The sequence below is a fragment of the Eublepharis macularius genome, chromosome 7, assembly GCF_028583425.1.
Source record: "Eublepharis macularius isolate TG4126 chromosome 7, MPM_Emac_v1.0, whole genome shotgun sequence".
Lineage (NCBI taxonomy): Eukaryota > Metazoa > Chordata > Lepidosauria > Squamata > Eublepharidae > Eublepharis > Eublepharis macularius.
In genome coordinates, this window is record NC_072796.1 from 80384783 (window position 1) to 80407161 (window position 22379).

The 22379-nt window shown below is 44.6% G+C and overlaps 2 protein-coding genes across 3 annotated transcripts in view; one reads left to right on the plus strand and one right to left on the minus strand.

Annotated features, from left to right (window-relative positions):
• Positions 1 to 600: 600 nt before the first annotated feature.
• Positions 601 to 1443, plus strand: LOC129333940 (integrase/recombinase xerD homolog). Its single transcript, XM_054985872.1, has one exon. The coding sequence runs from the start codon at positions 601 to 603 to the stop codon at positions 1441 to 1443; it is 843 nt and encodes a 280-aa protein (XP_054841847.1).
• Positions 1444 to 12305: 10862 nt separating this feature from the next.
• The window catches only part of LOC129333673 (desmocollin-1-like), a 43783-nt gene continuing 33709 nt past the window's right edge, over positions 12306 to 22379 (minus strand). Inside the window, exons 15-17 of one of the 2 annotated variants that reach the window (XM_054985496.1) lie at positions 17871 to 18149; positions 17207 to 17252; positions 17038 to 17124 (exon numbers count right to left, since the gene is read on the minus strand). In XM_054985496.1, the coding sequence (XP_054841471.1) occupies positions 17217 to 17252; positions 17871 to 18149 (315 nt within the window). In that variant the 3' untranslated portion in view covers positions 17038 to 17124; positions 17207 to 17216. Of the gene's footprint in view, positions 17125 to 17206; positions 17253 to 17870; positions 18150 to 22379 lie in introns of both variants that reach the window. The other variant, XM_054985495.1, reaches the window with a different exon arrangement.

Genomic DNA, 22379 nt, shown 5'->3' on the forward strand with positions numbered 1-22379 from the left:
AGATCTGGAGGTCTGGCTAAGATTCCTGTCCGGTTTCAACGGCGTCTCCCTGTGGCAGGCCCCCCTCGACCTGGGCTCCGCGCTTCAGGTTCACTCAGACGCAGCCGGGAGCTTGGGGTTTGGGGTTTTCTTCAGGGGCCGGTGGTGCGCCCAGCAATGGCCTCCTTCGTGGGCTAGTACAGGGGTCCTGCGAGATCTCACATTCTTGGAGTTTTTTCCCATACTGGTGGCGGTCTCCATCTGGGGGGATCTCCTGCGGGACAAACGGGTGGTGTTCTGGTGCGACAACCAGGCTACGGTCAGGGTCATCAACAGGCAGTCCTCCCGCTCCGAGAGGGTTATGCGCTTGGTTCGCCGCTTTGTCTTGATCTGTTTGGCCACTAACATTACTTTCTCAGCCCGTCATGTAGCAGGTGTGGATAATGGCCTTGCGGACGCGTTGTCTCGGTTCCAGATGGAGAGGTTCTTCGCGCTGGCGCCAGAGGCTCAACGCACACCGGACCCCTTTCCGGAGGAATTGTGGCTGGCTGGCGGGACATCGTGATGCAGGGAGTACTTAGCTCAGTCGCCCCCTCCACGCTCAGGGCCTACGCTGCGGCAATGGAGCGCTTCGTGGGCTTTACCTGGGGGGCGGGTGGAGGGGCCGCCCTCCCCCCTTCCGAGGACGAGGTGCTGCGTTACCTGGCCCACCTGCGCGTGCTGGGGCGGGCCCCCCGCTCCATGAGAAGAGAACTAGCGGCAGTATCCTTCTTCTGTAAGGCCTTAGGGTTCCCTGACCCATGCCGCGGCTTCATTCCCCGCCGGGCTGTCGAGGGCTGGGCCAGGCTGGCTCCGCCTCCCGCCGACAGGAGGCGCCCCATTTCACTCTCCATCCTACGTCGCCTCTTGGGGGTCCTTCCCGACTGCTGCCGGTCCCCCTTCGAGGCTCGGCTGTTCCACACGGCCTTTACCCTGGCCTTCTTCGGGGCGCTGCGGGTGGGCGAGCTGGTGGCGGGCTCCCGGGACGACCCAAGCGGCAGGGCGCTCAGCTTCTCGGACGTCTCCTGGTCCCCCAAGCAAGTTTCCATCACGATCCGTCGCTCCAAGACGGATCAGCGGGGAAGGGGGGTCACCCTATGCCTGCGGGCCTCCCGGCGGGGGTCAGTCTGCCCGGTTCGGGCGGTGGGTGCTTACCTGGGCATTCGCCCTCCCCTCCGGGGCCCCTTCCTCATACACAGGGATCACTCCCCGCTCACCCGCTACCAGTTCGCCTCCCTGCTGCGAGCTTGCTTGGAGGCGGCCAGGCTCCCTCCTGCGGAGTTCGGCACGCATTCCTTCCGCATCGGGGCGGCCACCGAGGCCGCCAGCATTGGGCTGCCGGACAAGACCATCATGGCTATTGGGCGCTGGCGGTCCGGGGCTTTTCGCTCCTACATTCGGCCCAGCGGGGGGAGCAGTCATTAACAGGCTGGTCTCGTATGCTTCTTCCGGCAGGGGCAAGGAGGTCGGTGTGGATCTGTGGGCACAGCATCGTCCATTGGGCCGGGAGATACGCGGCATCATCAGGCTGGGGCGGCCATCTGGGACTGGAAGACCATCTGCAGATCCACTGGATGGGCGTGCGTGGGATGCTCTGGGACTCACTCCGGCCGATGCTCCTGCGGCAGGCCCAGCGCCTGGGACCTCCGGACGCGCTGGTCATCCAGCTTGGGGAGAACGACCTGGGCAAGCGCCAGGGGCCGGATTTGCAGCGGGCCATGCGTTCCGATCTGGACAGCCTCCGGAGCCTCTTCCCGCAGACGGCGTTCTTTTGGTCGGACTTGCTACAGCGGCGGACATGGCGTGGTGCCCGGTGCCCGAGGAAGGTCGACGGGATCAGGCAGAGGGTTGCTCGCGCCATGGGTCAGTACATCGCGGAAGCCGGCGGCCACTTCATCGCACATTGGGACATTTCTTTCCGCATCGGCCCCCTCTACGCCCCGGATGGGGTCCACCTGTCCAGCTGGGGACAGGACATCTGGCTCCAAGACCTGCGGGATGGCCTCTTGGACTGGGTCAGTGGTAGGAGTGTTGGCGGGAGCCACAGGTGGCTCTAGTGGCGGTGGGCATTGGATCAGATCACTTTTGGGGAGTTGGGGGCCTCCGCGCCCCAGGCTCCCCGTTAGGGGATTCCCATAAGGAATCTTGGGAGTGAGGCTTGGGGTGCATGCCCAGCTCGGGGGCTGCCGCGGCATCCTCACTCCCAGGTGGCAGGGGAGTCACTCAGGGGTGTACACCCAGGTGATCTCCCCTCAAATGCCACTCCTATGGTTCCCTCCCCCAGCTGGTGTCTGGGGGGGGTTGAGGTCTATCGGCTGGCAGGCGGGTCAGCCGATGTTTTTCCTGGGATCTGATCCACATGCTGCGCCAATACTCCTTTACCGCTGTTTCAATAAAGTTGTGGCCATGCTTTCTCCAAGCTTTGTGTGGTCTGGGTTTATTCAAGCGTCCTCCTCCCTCCCCCTCAGCGCTAGGCGGCAAACGGAGGCGTCCGACTTACCGGGCGCCCGGTTGCCGCCGTCAAGCTGGGAGGGAGCGAGGCCAGCGTCTTCGTCGTCAGCCCATCCGGGAACCCCCGGGCGGGCTGCCGACGAATCACATTCAAACTTCGAAGCCGGCCAATCAGGGGGCCCGGGCCGGCTCCGTGGTGGGGTGGGGCGGGGACTGCGAACCTCCGGTCCGCAGTCTTCACTCAGGTCCGGCAGCTGGGTACTTAACCAGCTGCCGTCCCCGCCCACCCTCACTTCGGCTCGTCGCGTCTCCCACCCACCTCTCCCTTATTTTTTGTGTTCCATTTTGTCACAACTGTCGGGCGGTGGGCATTGGATCAGATCACTTTTGGGGAGTTGGGGGCCTCCGCGCCCCAGGCTCCCCGTTAGGGGATTCCCATAAGGAATCTTGGGAGTGAGGCTTGGGGTGCATGCCCAGCTCGGGGGCTGCCGCGGCATCCTCACTCCCAGGTGGCAGGGGAGTCACTCAGGGGTGTACACCCAGGTGATCTCCCCTCAAATGCCACTCCTATGGTTCCCTCCCCCAGCTGGCGTCTGGGGGGGGTTGAGGTCTATCGGCTGGCAGGCGGGTCAGCCGATGTTTTTCCTGGGATCTGATCCACATGCTGCGCCAATACTCCTTTACCGCTGTTTCAATAAAGTTGTGGCCATGCTTTCTCCAAGCTTTGTGTGGTCTGGGTTTATTCAAGCGTCCTCCTCCCTCCCCCTCAGCGCTAGGCGGCAACCAGCGTTTCATCAGAGCCCATTTTTGACGAACCACCACGAAATTTAGGGCAGTTCGTTTGGTTCATTTTTCAGTTCGTCACTGCAGACAGCTTGGCACCTATCAATCAGTTTCCTAGGCAATGGGGGAATTGGCTTTCTGCAGACTTTCTGCTGACCTGGAAGTGACCGTCTGCTGACCCAGAAGTGGTGATTTGCTGGCCCAGAAGTGCCGTTTTTATGAACCAAACAAACTGGTTCGTGAACTGGGGCAGGTTCGTGAAAGTTTGCAGTTCGTGGTTTGTGAAATATGATGAACCATGAACCACATGGTTTTTTTTTTCTGGTCCATGCCCATCTCTACAATATTCAAAAATTACATGAAGATAGGTAGTGATACTTTTACAAAACAAAATTCATTGCATTTCCTCGAGTATCCTTAATATTTGATCTCTAGTTAAATTACTAATTGCTGCCTCTCTTGCTTCAGTATACCTATTTACAATAAGTATATTGTTGCAGCAGGTACAGCTTTCTATGAGAGACAAAAAGGGCAAGTCTCACTGCAATCAATATGTGTGGGTAGGTACTTGCTTAACGGTGAAGGCACACTGATAGACTAGTTTTTTGGGGTGGCATGAGTTGGTTTACATCCCTATGTCCCATATTATGCTATTTGTGAGACAAACTAAGCAAGACAGCAAACTCATGGCCTCAACAGGGTCTTTATTGTCATTTTAAAATGTTTAAAATGTTTTTAAAATGCCATGCGGGCATGGCACAGAGCTCTCTCTCTCCACACCTTTTCAAGTGCCAAAACAGCTGTGGGGGCACACCGCCATGGATGGATTGGTACTTCAAAAGGCATGCGGGGAGCTCCATGCCATAGCAAGTTTCAACCAACAAGATTTCCAAGTTATGAGCTTTCAACCTCCTACTTTCAGACTGGGATAGAAGGACTCAGGAATCTCCATCCCTATTTGTGTCTGATGAAATGAGGAGCTTTGACACTCCAAAGATCATAATCTGGAAATCTTGTTGGTCTTCAAGGTACTACTGGACTCCAATTTTGCCTTGTTTGCTGTATATACACAAGTATTACACTGGCGCTTCCTGCAGAAAACACAAAACACAAATCCAAAACCAATGAATGAACCAAGTATATTTTCATGGGAAATTTAGATGAGGGCATGTCATCCACATTTCATATGTTTGTTACATGGAATAACGGTAACTATCCAGAACCCTGCTTATCTGCTACAGCAAAAATAACATTTTGTGGAGCTTGATCATTTTTAATATGCTGCAAGAATGTAGGGTTTTCTTTAGTGTAATTGCAGTTGTATATGCAACAAACATCTTTGCAGTATAAAGTGTGAAGCTTAAATGTGGGTAGAATTTAAGTTGAACATACTCTATATAGAAAGAAAACCTCAACCCTTAAACATTCTGGTCATTGAGAATATAGTTCCCATAGTTCTGATTTTTCCCTCTGAGCCTTGTGTTTAATTTCAACATGTGTAATGTATGCTCCAGATCTTTTCTCTAGAAATATTAATTGCGGAATTAATGATGAGACTACTAGCAAATTTATCAGAACACTAGAGACAGGTAACCTGAACCTTACTAGGTTTTGCTCCACTTCAACTTGGATTTTAATAGGAATTTTAGATAATGCAGAAGGAAGTCTTGTAAGTCACTATCATGCATGCTGAAGCATAGGGCACAGCGAGGATGGAAGGGTAATATTCCTATTTATTTATAGTCCACCTTTCTCACTGAGACTCAAGGCGGATTACACAGTGTGAGATTAGTACAGTTAGTATCAAGAACATTTTCATAAACAATGCCATAGGGTAAGTAGATATAAGTTCACAAAGACATAGCATTAGCAAGAATTCAATGCAATATACTGGTAAAAACAGAGTTGCACTTACCTGTGTTCATTGACGTCTTCTGTTCAGGATCAAATGGGACTGCGCATGCGCAGGCCTGCCAAACGGCGAGGTTTTACAGCTTTTAATCCACTAGGGAGCACTCGTCTCCCCAGGGAGCTTGCATGTTTTCCCGCTGAAACCAAAAGACTCTGGGAGACGGCACCCCTTCACCCTCAGTTCCACCTAAGCCTCCGACGCTTCAAAACAAAGAGCATCAGTAGAGTAGGAGCCAAAACACACGTTAAGAAAAACCTAGGTTCAGCACGTGTTCTCTTACCTCAAGGTTTGCTGGGATCTGTAGGCGTCCTGGAAGCTTAAAGTTTAGCATTTACAGAGCAGCAAAAAAGGAAAGGGAAATACAGGCGCCTGTATTTTAAGCTTTAAGCTTCCAGGACGCCTTTAAGCTTCCAGGACGCTTACAGATCCTTTAAGCTTCCAGGACTTTAAGCTTCCAGGACCCCTACAGATCTTTAAGCTTCCAGGACGCCTACTTTAAGCTTCCAGGACTCCTACAGATCCCGGCAAACCTTGAGGTAAGAGAACACGTGCTGAACCTAGGTTTTTCTTAACGTGTGTTTTGGCTCTAGGAGAGAGAGTGTGCCTGCACGGAAGACGTCGATGAACAGCAGCTACAGGTAAGTGCATCTCTGTTTTCATTGTTTGTCTTCCTGTGCAGTCCCAGATGGGAGATTAACAAGCCACTTACCAGGAGGCGGATATGCTCTGCACTTGAACAGAGATTGAAGCATTGCTTGTCCTACAGCTGCTTCCTTACGCTCCCATAATCAAGCGCAAAGTGTTTTGCAAAAGTCTCAGAGCCAAGCTACAAGAGACAAATTACATGAGAAGGAGCATATGGAGTCACAATGTTAGCCAGGAAGCTGAGTTTTAAAAGACATTGGCAGCCTTTGTCAATTTCCCCTGTCTACAGAGCCAGGGAGATAGCTGCTCAGAGGGTTTATTTCTTCTTCACCTCTTAGAAAAGGAGGTCAAACTGACAGAACCTTTGGGAGGCAAAGAGGAAATTAACAAACCCTCTGAGCAGCCATCTCCCTGTCTCTGTAGAGGGGAAATTGACAAAGCCTTCTGATCTCTTTTAAAACTCACCTTCCCAGCTAACATTGTGACTTCCTTCATGTGCTCCTCTTTGTGTAATTTGTCTCTTGTAGCTTGGCTCTTGGGGGATGACCAGGTCGCTACTTTGCAGATGTCAGCCAGAGGAACACCATTCATTAACGCCATAGAGGATGCTTGCGACCTCATGGAGTGTGCACGAATCTCCAATGGTTGCACCATAACAGAACTGGGTGGTTCTCACCACCCACCTAGATATGGTCTGAGGGTTGGCCTTCTTACCTCTGTTGGGGCTAGCATAGCAAACTAAGAGTAGTTTATCTACTCTGACAGGCTCTGTACATTTTAGGTAGAACAAAATAGCTCTGTAGACATCTTCGGTGTGGAGTGATTGTTCTGCTGTAGATGAAAGAGAGGGAAAAAGACTGGAAGTACTATGTCTTGTGATGTATGGAAATCTGACATTGCTTTATGCCTAAAGTCAGGCCCAGTTCTTAAGACCACTTTCTCAGAGTGAACCTTAAGGAAGAGTGAGTCTGATCATAAAGTGGCAATTTCCCCCACTCTCCTCACAGATGTAATCGCTATAAGAAAAGTAACCTTCCAGGTGAGAAATCTATGGTGGTACATAGCTAACAGTTCAAAGGGTTTGGACATTAGCCAAGTCAAAACGAGTTGTAAGGACCATTGAGGTACTATCTTGGGCATAGAAGGGAACAGGTTCTTTACGCCCTTGAGAAATAGTTTGGAGAAAGGGTGAGAAAAAACCATCTTTCTATCTATTGGAGGGTGAAAAGCAGAAATAACTGCCAAATACACTTTCGCCGAGGAATTAGAAAGACCCTTGTGCTTGAAATGGAGTAAGAATTCTAATATTTCTGCTAGAAAACAGCCTGAAGGGTCTAGTGATCTTAACCTAGCTGACTATGAGCAGAACCACAAGTGACAAAAAGCACAGATTGGACACTTGTCTGCTTCCCTCAAGTTTTGATGGGAAATGTAGGCATCCTGGTCTCGCAGCTTCGCTCTCTGACTGCTGTCCAATAGACTTTTCAACTGTCACTTGTCCAACATTCCGCCAAGCTGCCTGCATTTCCCATCAAAACTTGAGGGAAGCAGGCAAGTGTCCAATCTGTGCCTTTTGCCACTTGTGGTTCTGCTCTGAGAAAACCTGCCCCAATGGTATACGTAAGATTTCCTTGTGGAATCTCATTTCACGTTCAGAATCACCACAGAAACTCTGTCAGATAAATTGCCTACTACTGAATCAACCACGCAGTTAATTTCAGTCTGGTAGATCATGATGTAGAGCCTGTCGGTGATGCAGCAAGTCTGAGTGAGCAGTCAGATGATACATTACCCCACTGAACAGCTGCATTAGGCAGTGAAACCATGGTTGCCTGGGCCAGTAAGAGAATACTACTATCATCCGGGACCTGTCCGTCTGTATCTTGTTGACCATGCAAGGTATGAGAGGAATCAGAGGCAACCCATTAAAAAGATGGGTCTTTCCACGGTATCTGGAATGCGCCCCCTGAAGAGTCCCTCTGTACATCTCCCCCTCCCCCGGAGCAAAACAGGGGAGCTTTCTTGTTTTCTCTCATCACAAACAAATCTACTCCCGGGAAACCCCACTTCCAGAACACTGTTTCTAGGTATGACTGCTTTATGGACCACTCGTGGTTGTCTGAGCCCAGCCTGCTTAGGGTATCTGCAGTGACATTGGATTTTCCTGGGATATGAATGGCATGAAGACTTGTGTTGTGGTCTAGAGCCCATTTCCAGGTAGCAATGGTTTCTCTGCAAAGTCTCTTTGAGGCTGTGCCTCGTTTGTTCAGGTAGTACATTGCTGAACAATTGTCTGTTAATATTTGTACATTTGCCCTGTATAACATCTACAAATGAGGTAAGTGCATAACAAATGGCTTGAAGTTCCAGTACATTAATATGCAAACTTTTTTCTTGTTTCAACCATCTACCATAGGCATTAAACTGACCGCAGTGGGGCCCCCACACCAATGTCGATGTGTCAGTGGATCCATTCTCCTTGAACCAAAATCCATACCGGCAAGTAAATTGCCATCTGATGCCCACCAGGTGACTGACTTGATTATAACCCTTGGAATAGTAAATTTTTTCTCCAGAGAATGGGTAACTGGGTGAAAGACTGAAAGAAACCACAGTTGCAGCTTCCTCATGTACAGTCTAGCCATAGGGGTCACCACAGTGGTCGCAGCCATGAGACCCAATAAGGTCTGAATGGTTCTAGCTGATTGGAACCTATAGGTGCTAAAAAGCCTGACCATGCTTTTGATGGGTATATTTCTTTCAATCGGTAGGAAAGCTTTGTTGAGCTTGCTATCTAAGATAGCCCCAATAAACTGGACTTTCCTAGAGGGTATTAGATTGGACTTCTTGAAATTTATAAGAAGCCCCAAACTCCGGCAGGTACGGATGACCAGGTCAATATGCTCCTGTAAAGCCTTCTCAGAAGAAGCTGACATGAGCCAATCATCTAGTTATGGGTATATAGAGCACCCTAAGGTGCGGAGGTGTGCCACTATAACCGACATGCACTTTATAAACACCCGGGGTGCTGTAGCCAAACCAAAGGGAAGTATTTGATATTGGTAACTGCCACCCTTGCAAGTGAATCTTAGATATTTCCTATGGGAGGGATGGATCGCTATATGAAAATAAGCGTCCTTGAGGTTCATAACTGCAAACCAAGAGTTATTAGGAACCATTTGTAGGACTATGTTCAAGGTCACCATTCTGAACTTCTTAACCAAAATAAATTTGTTTAGGCCTCTTAAGTCGAATATTGGCCTCACACCCCCATCTTTCTTCAGAACAAGGAACATCTTCAAATAGAAACTCCATGGGGATTCTGAAGGATCTAATTGGTGTATAGCTCCGTTCTGGAGCAGAACCTATAACTTGGCCTGTAGGGTTTCAGATTGGTCATGGTCACTGTAAACAGGAAGAGCCAGAGGTGGGAAACAATTAAACTCAACTTTATAGCCAAACTGAATAACGCTGAGAACCATATGTCAGACATAATTATCTGCCAAGCAGATAGATATGAGGTCAACCTCAAACCCAACCTCCTGCTCTGAAGCTAGTCAGAATTGCTTCACTTGTTGGGAGGTGTCTTTCCCAGGGGAACTGTTATGCCTTTATTATGGCATAACAGTTACGGTTTGCTCTCCTCTTCTGATATTGACCCTGGTAAGGAGAACCCTACCTAGGTTGAGGATACTGGTAGGATTGGTAGTGGTAAGATCTACTTCTGTAGGGTTGTTGTTGCTGCAAGTGATACTGGGGCCTCTGATTAGAAGACTGCTTTGGAGGGAGCAACCCGTATGAACATGCAATTTGTCTGTCTTTACGTTTTTGTGACATATTCATCTGTCTTTGTGGAGAACAGGGTCTGTCCCTCAAACTGTAAGTCTTCTATTCTGTTGCGTGTCTCCAGCAGTAAAGCAGGAGAACACAACCATGCATGTCTGTGAAGCACAATCACTGATGCCAGGGCCCTAGATGATGAATCCACGGAGTTGCACCCTGTATTTATTTGCTGTTTTGATAACTTCAGCGCTTCTTCTTTTATAACCTTAGCGAGAACCTTCTGGTCCTCTGGCAGTCGATCTATGAAGGCAGCCATACGGTTCCATAGAAATATCTGATACACACCTATGATTGCCATGTAATTGACAATCTTGATATTAAGGGCCGAGGATGCGTAAATCTTTCTGCCTAATAAGTCCAATTTCTTCCCCTCTTTATCCAAGGAGGTTGAACAAGTGCCTTGCCTGGGCTTTGCCTGCATCTCCTCTGTTACCAGTGACGATGGAGGAGGATGCATGAAAAGAAAAGTGGAGACATCCTCTCTAGTCTTGTAATAATTTTCAGCTTTCTTTGACATAGAGACAACAGAGGAAAGCTTCTCACATAGAGAACTCATGTACACAAACCCCTCTATGAAAAGCCACGTTGGCAGGGTTACTGGAATACAAATGCTGAAGGATTTTATCCTTTGGTTTAGGTTCAGTAGAGGTGATTTCTATATCAAGAGATTTAGCCATCTGTAAAAGTGGCTTAGTATAGAGCTTGTAATCATTTGTAGGGGAGATTGTACCCTTGTCAGCAACAGTATCATCAGAAGAAGGCTCACATAGCCCACTAGGACTTCTTTCAGGAGAGCACTGGTCTCGTTCCAAGAGTTGGTATGCCAAAGATGACCAGGACATCTGATAAGTTTCACAGTGTGATCTGTGCTGGGGAAAACCTTCAAAGGTCAAAGCCACCAATTCAGCCCTGTAGGGTTCACCTAATTCCAAACCATAATGGGACAGTCCCACACACTGGAACCAGTTGTGGTATGAGTGAAAAGCAACAGGATCACTGGGCATCTTGTTCGATAAGCTCTCCTTCTTCCTCAGACTGGGGAGAGGGGAAAGGAGTGAAAGGAAGGAGTGCTTGTCAGAGCGTTGAATCAGTCCCAAGAGGCTAGGTGAAGCCAATGTATGGGTCTGAGGCTGTGAAGCCTCAATTAGGTTCTGGGACTCCGGAGTCAAATGTCGGGTCCCAGTCAGAAGCAGCATCTGATCTGAAGAACTACCAAAGTGGACAGTCGGATCCGAACCGTGCTGAACTTGGTCAGATTGTGTGACCGACATTGGCATCTGAGTCGAGCAGTCTGAAGGTACAGCAGTAGCAGAGGTGGAGGCTGCTTCAGTGCTGGGACCAGCAGATGCCAGTATAGCCCGCTCCCAAAAAAGGGCTTTGAGCCTTCTGGCCCTTTCTGCCCACGCCTTCAGGATAAAGTCCTGGCAGTATTTGCAGGCTGCCACCTTGTACCCTTCACCAGACAGGCAAGGCATTAAGAATGTCCAGTTGTATGGATCATCTTTGTAGAAGTGCAGCGTTTGAATAAGGCTTTATCAGCCATAATGAAGACACTTACAGTTCACTGACGAAATGGCCTACTCAATGTGAGCAGACCGCGGATTGCTGTAAAGAACCTCTTCAACCAGTGGTAAAAGAGGAATGGAGGGTGAAGGGGTGCCGTCTCGCAGAGTCACTCGGTTTCGGCAGGAAAATGTCAGCAAGTGCTCTGGGGAGACAAGCACCCCCTAGTGGATTAAAAGTTGTAAAACCTTGTCATTCGGCAGGCCTGAGCATGTGCAATCCCATGTGGGACAGGAAGACAGACAATGAAGTCTATGGTTCCTAACTCATTAGTGGGTCATCTAAGATCCCCTCCCTACAACACAGCCCTCCTATCTGAGTAAAAAGCCTTTTTGAATAATTTGGTTTTGTATCGTTTGCAGAAAGCCAAGAGAGTGGGGGCTCTCCTGACTTCCTCAGGCAGGCCATTCCACAGGATAGGAGCCACCACAGAGAAAGCCTGTGTACAGGCTGCTGTTGATTTAGCTGTGCAGGGTGGGACCTGCAGGAGACCCTGTTCAGAAGAGCAAAGCTAGGTAAAGTAGGATTGTCTGTGATGCACTGAAAACAGTGATAACTGGATGCAAAAGAAATCACCTTTCACCATGCTTTAGCCTGCCTCACTTTTGCCGTACTAATATACATTTAAGTAATCTAGAATATTTGTCCTTCATCATTTATGCCCAATAAAAAGATCATGTAATGAATTTTTGTGGCAGCTGTAATATCACTTTTGATCGTCCACCTAGCATTATAAAACTGTATATGTTTGGAAACCAAGTATCTTCACTTTGACAAGAAACAAGGACACTAGGATTCATCAAGCAAGTTTTAGACAACAGAAGGAGACTGAAGGACCCCCTTTGTTCTGATTAAAGTTGCAATTATTTATAACCCCTCTGCTCAGCCACTGCCCTCACACAGTGCCCACGTCGGCAAGGTGAGCTTAACAAAGCCAAGATATACCTGGGAAGCTGAGACTATTCTTATTGAGTCAACAATAGAGAAAGGAAGAGAGAAGGCCCGAGAAATGAATAAGCCCAGCCTACAATTCTGCTCATACTCCAACCACGCAACTGTACCTCCCAGTAAACATTAGACAGAATATAAGTAAATGAACTAGTCCTGTAGTAGGTCCCTTTATTCTCAAATAAAAACCACTTTATTACTAACTGTTGTACAAAATATATTCAAAATGCAAAATTAAACAGGATGTTTACACAACTAAGTAGTTCTTTAAAAGAACCAAGTCGAAAGAACAAATTGATTTCAATTTGATTCAAAGCAGTTTCAATTTGTGAAATAAAAAATGTAATATATTAGATATGACCAGGGGTCATTCCATAGAAAAAGAGCTGGAAGGAACTCATTACCATAACTCATTAGCATATGCCATGCCCCTTGCCATTACTGGAAGTGTATCATTAGCAAGACTGATTTGCAGATGCCACACCTCCTGATATCACCTATCCTGGCTGTTTTGGACCCAATCCTGGCTATTCAGGGCCGAAATTGGGCCCAAAATAGCAAAAAGGGACTGAAAATGGCTGAAAATGGGCCCAAAATGGTCAGGATCAGGCCACTGCTGAGCAGGAGAGTGATCCACCCATCAGAAGCCTGATCTGGGCCATTTCGGCCCCATTTTGGCCCTAATCCAGGCCAAAACGCACCCAAAATGGCTGATAGTCAGGTGGGCAGGGCCACCTGTCATGTGACCTCTTTGGGGAACTACCGGAACTGCGTTCCTGCGCGTTGCCCCTCTAAATGAGCCCTGGATATGACTATTTTGGAAAGTTTTATAAATATTTAATACAAAACTCTCAAACTTTATATATTAAAATTTAATCATAAGTTATTCTCTTTTTCTCTGCAAATTTAGTAATTCAAAGGAATTGCTTGGTACAGTGGTTTTTAAGATGTAACACTAGGAACCCTTTCTATGTCAGTTTCTCTGCCAAAGAACCCTGGTGCATGCTGCATGGAGTTCTGAGGCAAGTTCTGCGACACACACTTCATGCAGGGGCTCTGGACAAACCAATTAGGCTTCACCGTGTGCACTGCACACTGCAAGAAAAAGTGATGGTGGGAAGGACAAGCTTGTGTTTCTGACACCCATTGTTACTCGCCTTCTCAGTGAGGAATACAAGTTTCCAAAGAGCCCTAGAATACCCAGTGTGAAAAGGCACCAGACTAACAGAATTAAATGAATGTTTTGCAAAACCTTGTAATCTTTTAAAATTCTAAGTCTTTATATACCCAGGTGATGCACAAGCAATAAAGAAAAAACAATTATTTTAAATATATATACACACACACACACACCAAAAACCCTATCCAAGCTAATAAATTGCATAATAATAATTTGTTTTTATATATAACACTTTTCCTGAGCAGTCAAAGCACTTCAAAGCCAATGTCTCAACAGTCCTTATAACACCCCTGTAATCCAAGGCAGTGTTGTTATTCCCATATTACAGATGGGCAGCTGATAATGATTTTTCAAAGGCCAATTCAGTGAAAAACACACATACACATAGAGAGAGCTTTTATTTCAATATTTTAAAGGACCTATGATCATTGGCTATTGCAGTTTACAGGGCTGCTAAATAAATTGTTAACAAAACAGGCATGAATATAAGTAATTATTTGGAAGGGGGATGAATTCAAGATTAAATTTGTCCTCATTTTTAAAAACTATATACATATTTTGAAGCACTAGTGTAATTGTGAAGGTTTCACATTTCTCCATCAAATAAACATAATGTTCTTCTTATGTTTAAATGTTAGACATTTTTTTCAATTGCATAATTAAAACATTTATAATAGATCACAGTTAACATTTTCTGCATTAATGTTTTTTACAAAGAGTTACAAAGTCAGATTTAGAGCTGCTATATTTTATGGCAATACCACCAATGCTACACTATTAAGAAAATACATTTTTCTCAAGCTGAACATAGAACGCCCAGACAAAAACATACAAAGAAACTCAAAAAACAAGTATGTCTGTTGGAACTTTTGGCTTTACACTTTCATTTTATCAATATTGGTTCAGAATATCATTTCGTTTTGCTGCTGATAAGCTTACTTTTAAATTTTGCCTTCTTAGTGGCCAGAGAAGTTCTTGATTATCATTTTGGTTTTACTTTTTGTGAAAATTTAAAAGCAAATCAGATAATCTTTCCTGTATAATTTTGCAAAACAAAAACATACTACAATACAAAGCTTGACATAACCCATTTTGTTAGTTTTGTCCCATCTCTTCTGTTGTCAAATTAGTTATAAGACCTGATGCAGCTAGAGTTAGTTGCAACTATCCCATTGAAAACAATGGAAGGAGTAATTTATTACTAACTTAAGTCTTAGTGATGAATTGGTACCAGTTAGTGGCATCTAGTCACAACCAGCAGGAGCTTGATGGGTAGGGTCATGGGGGACATGGCATCATGTGTGCTGTGAAGGTACTTCCAGGGAAAACCCAGATATGATATCGAGAACTAGGAATTGCCAGCAATTCTACTGTGCAAAACCACACAGAGTTTCCAGGAATTCCTAGAGCTACCCAAAATAACTGACAGGTTTTCTCCAGATGTGATGTCATAGTTCACATGATGCTAATGCGTTTTTTTAAATTCTCCCACTACTGCTTGGAGCAGTAGTGGCAAAAGAGACAGCTCACAGGAAACATCCCACCGTAGTGGGAATCTTGGCAGCCCTATCTTTGGAGTGGGGCCTGTTTAGTACTTACGGGTATATATTTAGAGAAGAAAAAAGTGCATACATAAAGTAGACAAACCAGTGGCTTTTATAAGCTAGACACAAGACTATGTAACCCCACACCTGATAGAGCCCTGAATAAAAAAACTGTAATATAGACATTTGTACTTACTTGAACACTGTTTGATGACAACTCTGAATTCTAAAGATTCAGAGAAGCATATCTTAATTCTAACTGAAGACTGAAAGTAGACGAACTAGGGAAAATCATAATTCATAATGCACAACGTAGTTTATACCAAAATATTTGTATTTAAGCAGATTAAGTACATGCTTGGGACGCTAACAGTGTAATCTTAAGAATACTTCCCTGAGGGTAAGCCTCATTGAATGGACTTCAGTAGGATTCTGAGTGGATCTGTTTAGGATGGCACTGTATTAGTGCAGCCGTAAGCACCATTACGCCCTTCTAAACCTACCTACTTCAACAGACTCAGGAGGATTAACTGATTGGGAATGCACTGTAAAGCTACAATCCAATGAATACTTTCCCAGGAATAAGCCCCACTGAATAAAATGTAGTTTACTTCTGAGCTGATCTGCTTAGGAGTGCTTCCTTGGCTATGTAATAGGGCCACACAAAAGTTTTTGTCTCTTTCAGCCTCTCTTTACAATCCGTATCAAATCCGGAAAATAAATTCTAGGGATGCAGGGAATAAGTCTGCACTCACTTCCTCAGAACAGAACCTTCAGGGCAAATGGCAAAACATCCATCACCACATATCCCCTTCTCAGCTTGTCTCCACTTTACTTGATGAGAAGAAGCAACAGGAAGTGGCGACTGGTGCTAGATATTTTGCTCAAGTCATATTTGCAATTACTACATGATTAATATAATTTGGGAATATACAATATATGTTTTCCAAGCTCTTCATTAGGTGACAAATGTTGCAGAAAGCACTGTTTTAGCTGGAATTAATTTAATATCTCATGATGTATTACTAACCTTTTCTATTGTTTCTACTGTATTGTAGGAAAGTCACATTTGGAAAGCTGGAATGGCTGTACAAGCATACCCTGTACAGGCAAATGCATTAAACATAAATTCAGTATATATATTTTTTAAAAAAAAACCAACAACACGTGCTACATATATACATTAAGCTTTTTCCTCTCTCCCCTAAAAGTCAGTTTTCTAACTTAAGGATTTTTGCCCAAATGATCTAATACATTTTAATTGAAGAACTTAAAATTTTAAAATTTTGATTTTCTTATCATGAATGTAAGAAATCAACAACTACTTTAACATATAGCAAATAGCATTTTAGCATTTATTTCTATAAAACTAAAGGAAATCTTCAGATGAATCAAACAACTTTCTACCACCCAGGCCCAAATATCTGGTATATTTTGAAGCTAACTTGCTAATATAATACACTGTGTCTTCTTGTTAAGGTAAATGCTGAAAAAATAGAATATCTATTGCTGTTTACAACGCAGCTTGCCTATAATATTGACTTTGTTTAAAGACGCTGAAAGAAAGCAAGTCCAAGATAGTGTGGCACGCAGATCAAATTATATAGCATCCTGAAGTTTAGGTATAGAAACAATGATACTGCCACACAAAGTTAAAGTATACTTTTGATCAGGGCTTTTTTTTCCTGGGAAAAGAGGTGGTGGAACTCAGTGGGTTGCCCTCAGAGAAAATGGTCACGTGGCTGGTGGCCCCACCCCCTGATCTCCAGACAGAGGGGATTTTAGATTGCCGAGCGGCATGGAGGGCAATCTCAACTCCCCTCTGTCTGGAGATCAGGGGGCAGGGCCACCAGCCATGTGACCATTTTCAAGAGATTCCGGAACTCCATTCCCCCGCGTTCCCCCTGAAAAAAAGCCCTGCTTTTGATTAACCACTCCCACAAGAAAATGAAAAAAAAAAGAAAAAGAAAAATCCACTGAAATTTTACAACAGCCACTCCTACAGAAAGGGTGAAGATTTTTTGCTGTTGTAAACAAACTTATCTCTTGACACAGGTTTCTGCTAATGTCCTAAATTTGGGTTCCAGTTGATCTAAAAAGTCCAGTGCCTCTTCCTCTTGCTGATCAGTGCAGCAACCTACAGAGCCAGCTGGTGATCCTCTTCCTTCATAGTTATATGAAAGGACATAATCTTCAGAATGCTTATGCTCTTCATCCTGTCCACACAGATACACCTTCTGTGTAGGGGGAAAAACACATGTTATTCATTTTCTTAAACGAACTTAAACATATGGCATAAAAATAATTTCGTTGATTTACCTTTCAATGTTTAATTTTTAATCAGAGTGTGTCCTCTAATGGGTTCCTATATATAAAAAATGCACATGATTGGTCTATATCTTTCATTCTATGAAGAATTTAACAAAAAAAATCAAACTTCTACCAATCACATATGTAACAGTAAAATGCAATTAATTTCTATCAGTTGTTAAAATCCATTCATAAAGAAGATTAAAATTTATAACTGTATATTATTTACGATAGGAAGGTTTATTGTCTGGGGTCCAGTTCATGACATATACTCTTTTCTCAGGATACACTACCCTAAACAGCCTCTGCTATCAATATTAGGCAAAACTAGAAGATCTGTGAAAAGTTAGGTCAAAGGGAGCAAAACGCAAAAATAATAATGGGAAAACAATGAGATATGTAAATGGGATATGTAAAAAGCAAATCCATGGTCTTTTTCTTTTTTAAAAAATGCAACCATTCCACACAAAGCAAAATTAACCCTTTTCTCTAAATCCAAACACTATAGAGCAATGAAAGCAAAGCTTTTAAAAAACAATGATAAGCCAGAGAATGAATTCAAAGTAGATCCTAAATAATTTCTCAGAATATATAACCAATGGTTGAAGATACTTGATATTAACCCTGACAAACAGCATATGACCTATTTATAAAAACAGATAAGCATCTTTACCTCAGTTAGGCGAGGATGTGTGAAATTCTGCCATTCTGAATAGGAGTATCTATAGGTATCCATCATGGGCTGTCCATACCCCCTTCCAGATTCCATAGTATGATGTCCTTTTACTGACTGTAAGGTGTGAAGCCCTCCTCCTTCAAGTGATTCCATGGTCTGATGTCCTCCTCCCTTGACCATCTCAAAGCATTCTTGTCCACCAGTTTTTACTCCAAGGCCAGCCCCTTGTTCACTAGTAACCAAATTTCCTGATTTCACAGGAAGTATATTGGGGTCCTAATGGAAAAAAGCAAGAATTCAGTCTGCCTGAGGAGGAGAAATAGATGGTATAAATCAAGTGTCAAAGCTTCTTTGGACTTTATAAGAACTTAGGAATCAAGAATATAACTTGTTTATCTGTATTCCATGTTTCTATTAACATGGTTCTCCAATGGAGGTTCATCTAATTTATTTATTTCATTAACAGCCTGCCTTTCTCCCCAATGGGACCGAAAGCAGCTTACATCATTCTCCTCTCCTCCATTTTATCCTCCCATAAACCTTTTGAGGCAGGTCAGGCTGAGAGTACATGACTGGCCCAAGGTTGCCCACCAACCTTCCATAGCAGATTTGAACCTAGATCTCCCAGATCCGAGTCTTGACACTCTAACTTTCAAAATGCTCTTGGGGATATGAGAATTTATAACACATTCTCCACTGAGACTGCAGTGGGAGCTTGGAACATGAAGCTACTTGAAACAATTGACAAGATTGCCCCTCCTGCACCTCCCACCCCTGGGGCAGAAGCCAGCCCTTGGTTTACCATCATACTGGGTGATCTAAAGAAATACAGGAAATACAGTTACAGGACCCAATGGCGTCAACTACACTGTCTCTGACTCTTACAACTGCTCATCCTCCAATGTGATATATGCCCTCATGTGCCAACAATGTCCCTCTGCACAAAAGAATAAATGGACACAAATCTGACATTAAAAATGGCAACATTCAGAAACCAGTGGGAGAACACTTCAATCTACAAGGACATTCCATCAAGGACTTAAAGGTCTCTGTAGTTCAACAGAAACCTTTCAAAAACAAAATCCAAGGGGAAGCTGCTGAATTGGAATTCATATGTAAATTTGACTCAGTTAGGCTGGGATTGAATAGAGACTATGAATGGTTATCTCATTATCAGAAGTAACTGACTTCCTTAACAGAAGCAAACTGATCTCCATATCAGAAGCTACTGTTTGCATCTACTCCTCCCTCCCCTCTCCACCTATATATCTGACCAGTTTCTTCTTGCCCTCCATGCATCTGATGAAGAGAACTGTGATGCTCGAAAGCTTATGCTACAATAAAGTTGGTTAGTCTTAAAGGTGCTACTGGACTCTTTTTGATTTTGCTACTACAGACTAACATGGCTAACTCCTCTGCATCTAAAGAAGACTGAAAGACATCTAGAAAAATGCTGGCAAAAACTCACACTGAATCTGATAGAACATGCTATAGAGCCCATTGGAAGACCTATGAAGTGGCAATGACAGCAACAAAGAAACATTGTTTCCCTGCAACAATTGCATCAGCTGGTTCACAACCATCCCAACTGTCTAAAGTATTTCAGCATCTTCTGAATCCTAAATCTGAACCTTTACTATCTCAAGAACAGACCATTAGCTATGACATCTTTGCAAAGTTCTTTTCTGATAAAATAACATGAATACACCCCCTGTTCTGGATGCCACCTTTAATACAGGTGAAGCGGAAGAAATGCTTAATACATCATTTGAGCTGCTTATGGATTTTGACCCAGTTACAGTGATGAATATTGACAGGATCTGGCATCTGTGAAGGTTACTACTTATGCACTGGATCCTTGCCCATCTCGGCTACTAAAATTGTCTAAAGACCACGTAAATGAACCTTGATGTCTATCATAAATCAGTCACTAACTTAAGGCACCTTCCCTCAGCCACTCAAAGAGGTAGTTATCTCCCATTACTTAAAAAACAACCCTAGATAAAAATGGTATGGCCAATTATCATGCAGTCTCTAATGTGCCCTTTCTAGGTAAAATAATTGAGAAAGTAGTAGCAGACCAACTCTAGGTCTTCTTGGATAACTCTGGTGCTCTGAACCTTTTTCAGGTTTCAAGCCAGAATATGAGATAGAGACAGTTCTGGTGGCTTTAATGGATGACCTCCATCTGAATGTAGACAAGGTCATGCTTCTTTATTGTTCCTCCTGGATCTATCTGCAGCCTTTGATACAGAAGAACATGCCATCCTGTTAAGGGATCTAGAGGCAGAAGTAGGTATCAGAGGATGTGCCTTGGAATGGTTTAAAACATTCCTCATGGAACAGACTCAAAGGGTTGCTGTGGAAGATCAGCTGTTTTCAGTGTGGGAATTATCTTGCAGGGTTTCACAGGGTGCAATCTCAAGCCTCATGTTATGTAACCTCTATGCAAAGCTTTTAGGAGAAATTATTTGTATCTTTGGAATTGGATGTCATCAATAGGCAGGTGATTCCCAGCTTTGTATCTCATTATCCAATTCCTCTGGTGATACAGTAGAGATTTTAAGTCACTGCCTGACAGCTGTGGTCAAATGGCTGAATGCAAACAAATTGAAACTGAACCTATACAAGACAGAAGTGAGGCTGATTGGGAATGCAGAGATATTAAAGGACAACACACTCCCCACTTTCAATGGGATTCATTTGATCCTTGCAAGCTTGATTATGAGCCTAGGGATTATACTGGATCCAGCACTGCTGTTAGAGAAGCAAGTTAACACGGCTGCAAAAAATGCCATCTTCAAACTCAGTTTAGTTTGGAAGATGGCTCCCTACCTTGATATCGCTGAACTGGCCACCTGGATCCATAGTAATATTGATACTAGATTACTATAATGCACTCTACATAGTGCATTGAAGTCAACTTAACAGATTCCAGCTGGTGCACAATGCTGCAGCTTGATTACTTATCACGAGCTAGGCAAAGCATGCATATTACTCCCATTCTTCAGTCACTCCATTGGCTTCCCATCAACTACCAGGCCCAATCCAGGCCCATGAAGGACTTTCTATCCCATAGAAAGTCCTTCATGGTCTTGGTATAGGACAGAACTACATATCTCACTAAGACCTACCACAGTAGCTTTGGTCATCTGAACAAGGCTTTCTGCAAGTATCATCCTGCAAATGGACAAAATCAACAGCTGCCTGTATATGTGCACTCTCTGTGGAGGCCCACCACCTTATGGAATGGCCTGCCTGAAAAGGTCAGGAAAGCTTCCATTCTCCTGGCTTTCCAGAAACTATGCAAAACTGAATTATTCAGGAGGGTTTTTTACACAAACAATATATCTCAATTGGAGTATTCATCTTAGGCTCTCTTGGAGGCCTCTTTTTTAGAACCGCTTTTTTAAGGTGAATGCATTAGGATCTATTTATGTTAAAATGGATTTTGTTCCTCCAACAATCTCTGCAGCTAGAGATGTATGGCACATACTATCACAACAATATCAATTTGACCCGTCCTCACATGCTAAACTAACTTTATGGTCAAATCCAGATTTAAAAATTGGGAAGAAATCTTTCTTACAGAAATCTTGATCGATAAAGGAATTTTTTACTTTAGATCAATTGATAGGTAATGATGATGAGTTCTTTTTATTTTTCCAACCAAAGTTACTGGTGCTCTAATAAGTTAAATAAGTTAATACAAAATACATAAAAAATGCTCGTATATACAAACAATTCCAATAGTTACAATTAGAGGTGGGCACAATCAAAAAAAAAATTACCGATCAAGCTGGTCGGGGATCGGCGCCAGCAACGACCCCGAATCACCGATCCACACCGATCATCTCCCGTTTCCGATCCGTGGATCGGGGATTGGGGAGGCCAAAGCAGAGGGGCGCCCCGCTGTTCTCAGCTATGTGGGAAGGTGGGTGGTGGTGGCGACCGCCGGGCCCGGCGGGCACGGGGAGGGGATGCTCACACACACACACACACACACACACTTAGAGCAGAGGGCGGAAAAAAGTTTTTAACCCGGCGACAAGCTGCCTCCCCTCAGGGAGGGGACATTCACAGACACTTAGAGCAGAGGGGGGGAGTTTTTAACCCGGCGACAAGCTGCCTCCCCTCAGGGAGGGGACGTTCACACACACACACACACACACACACACATTTAGAGCAGGGGGGGAGTTTTTAACCTGTCCTTGCCTCTCCAGAGAGAGAGAGAGAGAGACCCCGTCAACATGTTTCAGCCAGCTTTTAAAAAAAGCAGGGACAGAATCCTCCATTCCTCCCCACCCGATTTTAAAAGCAAGCAGCCAGTCTTCCAAAAGCATATTTTAAACACACATACAGAGCCGTGAATGAGGTTTTCCCACAAAATACAGTGTTTTAAAAGCAGGTTAAAAACAGAGTGACAGACAGAAAAACAGCCATTCCTCCTACAAAGCCCCATTTTTTAAAAAAGCAAAAAACGTTTGGAGTGCCCATGGCTACAGA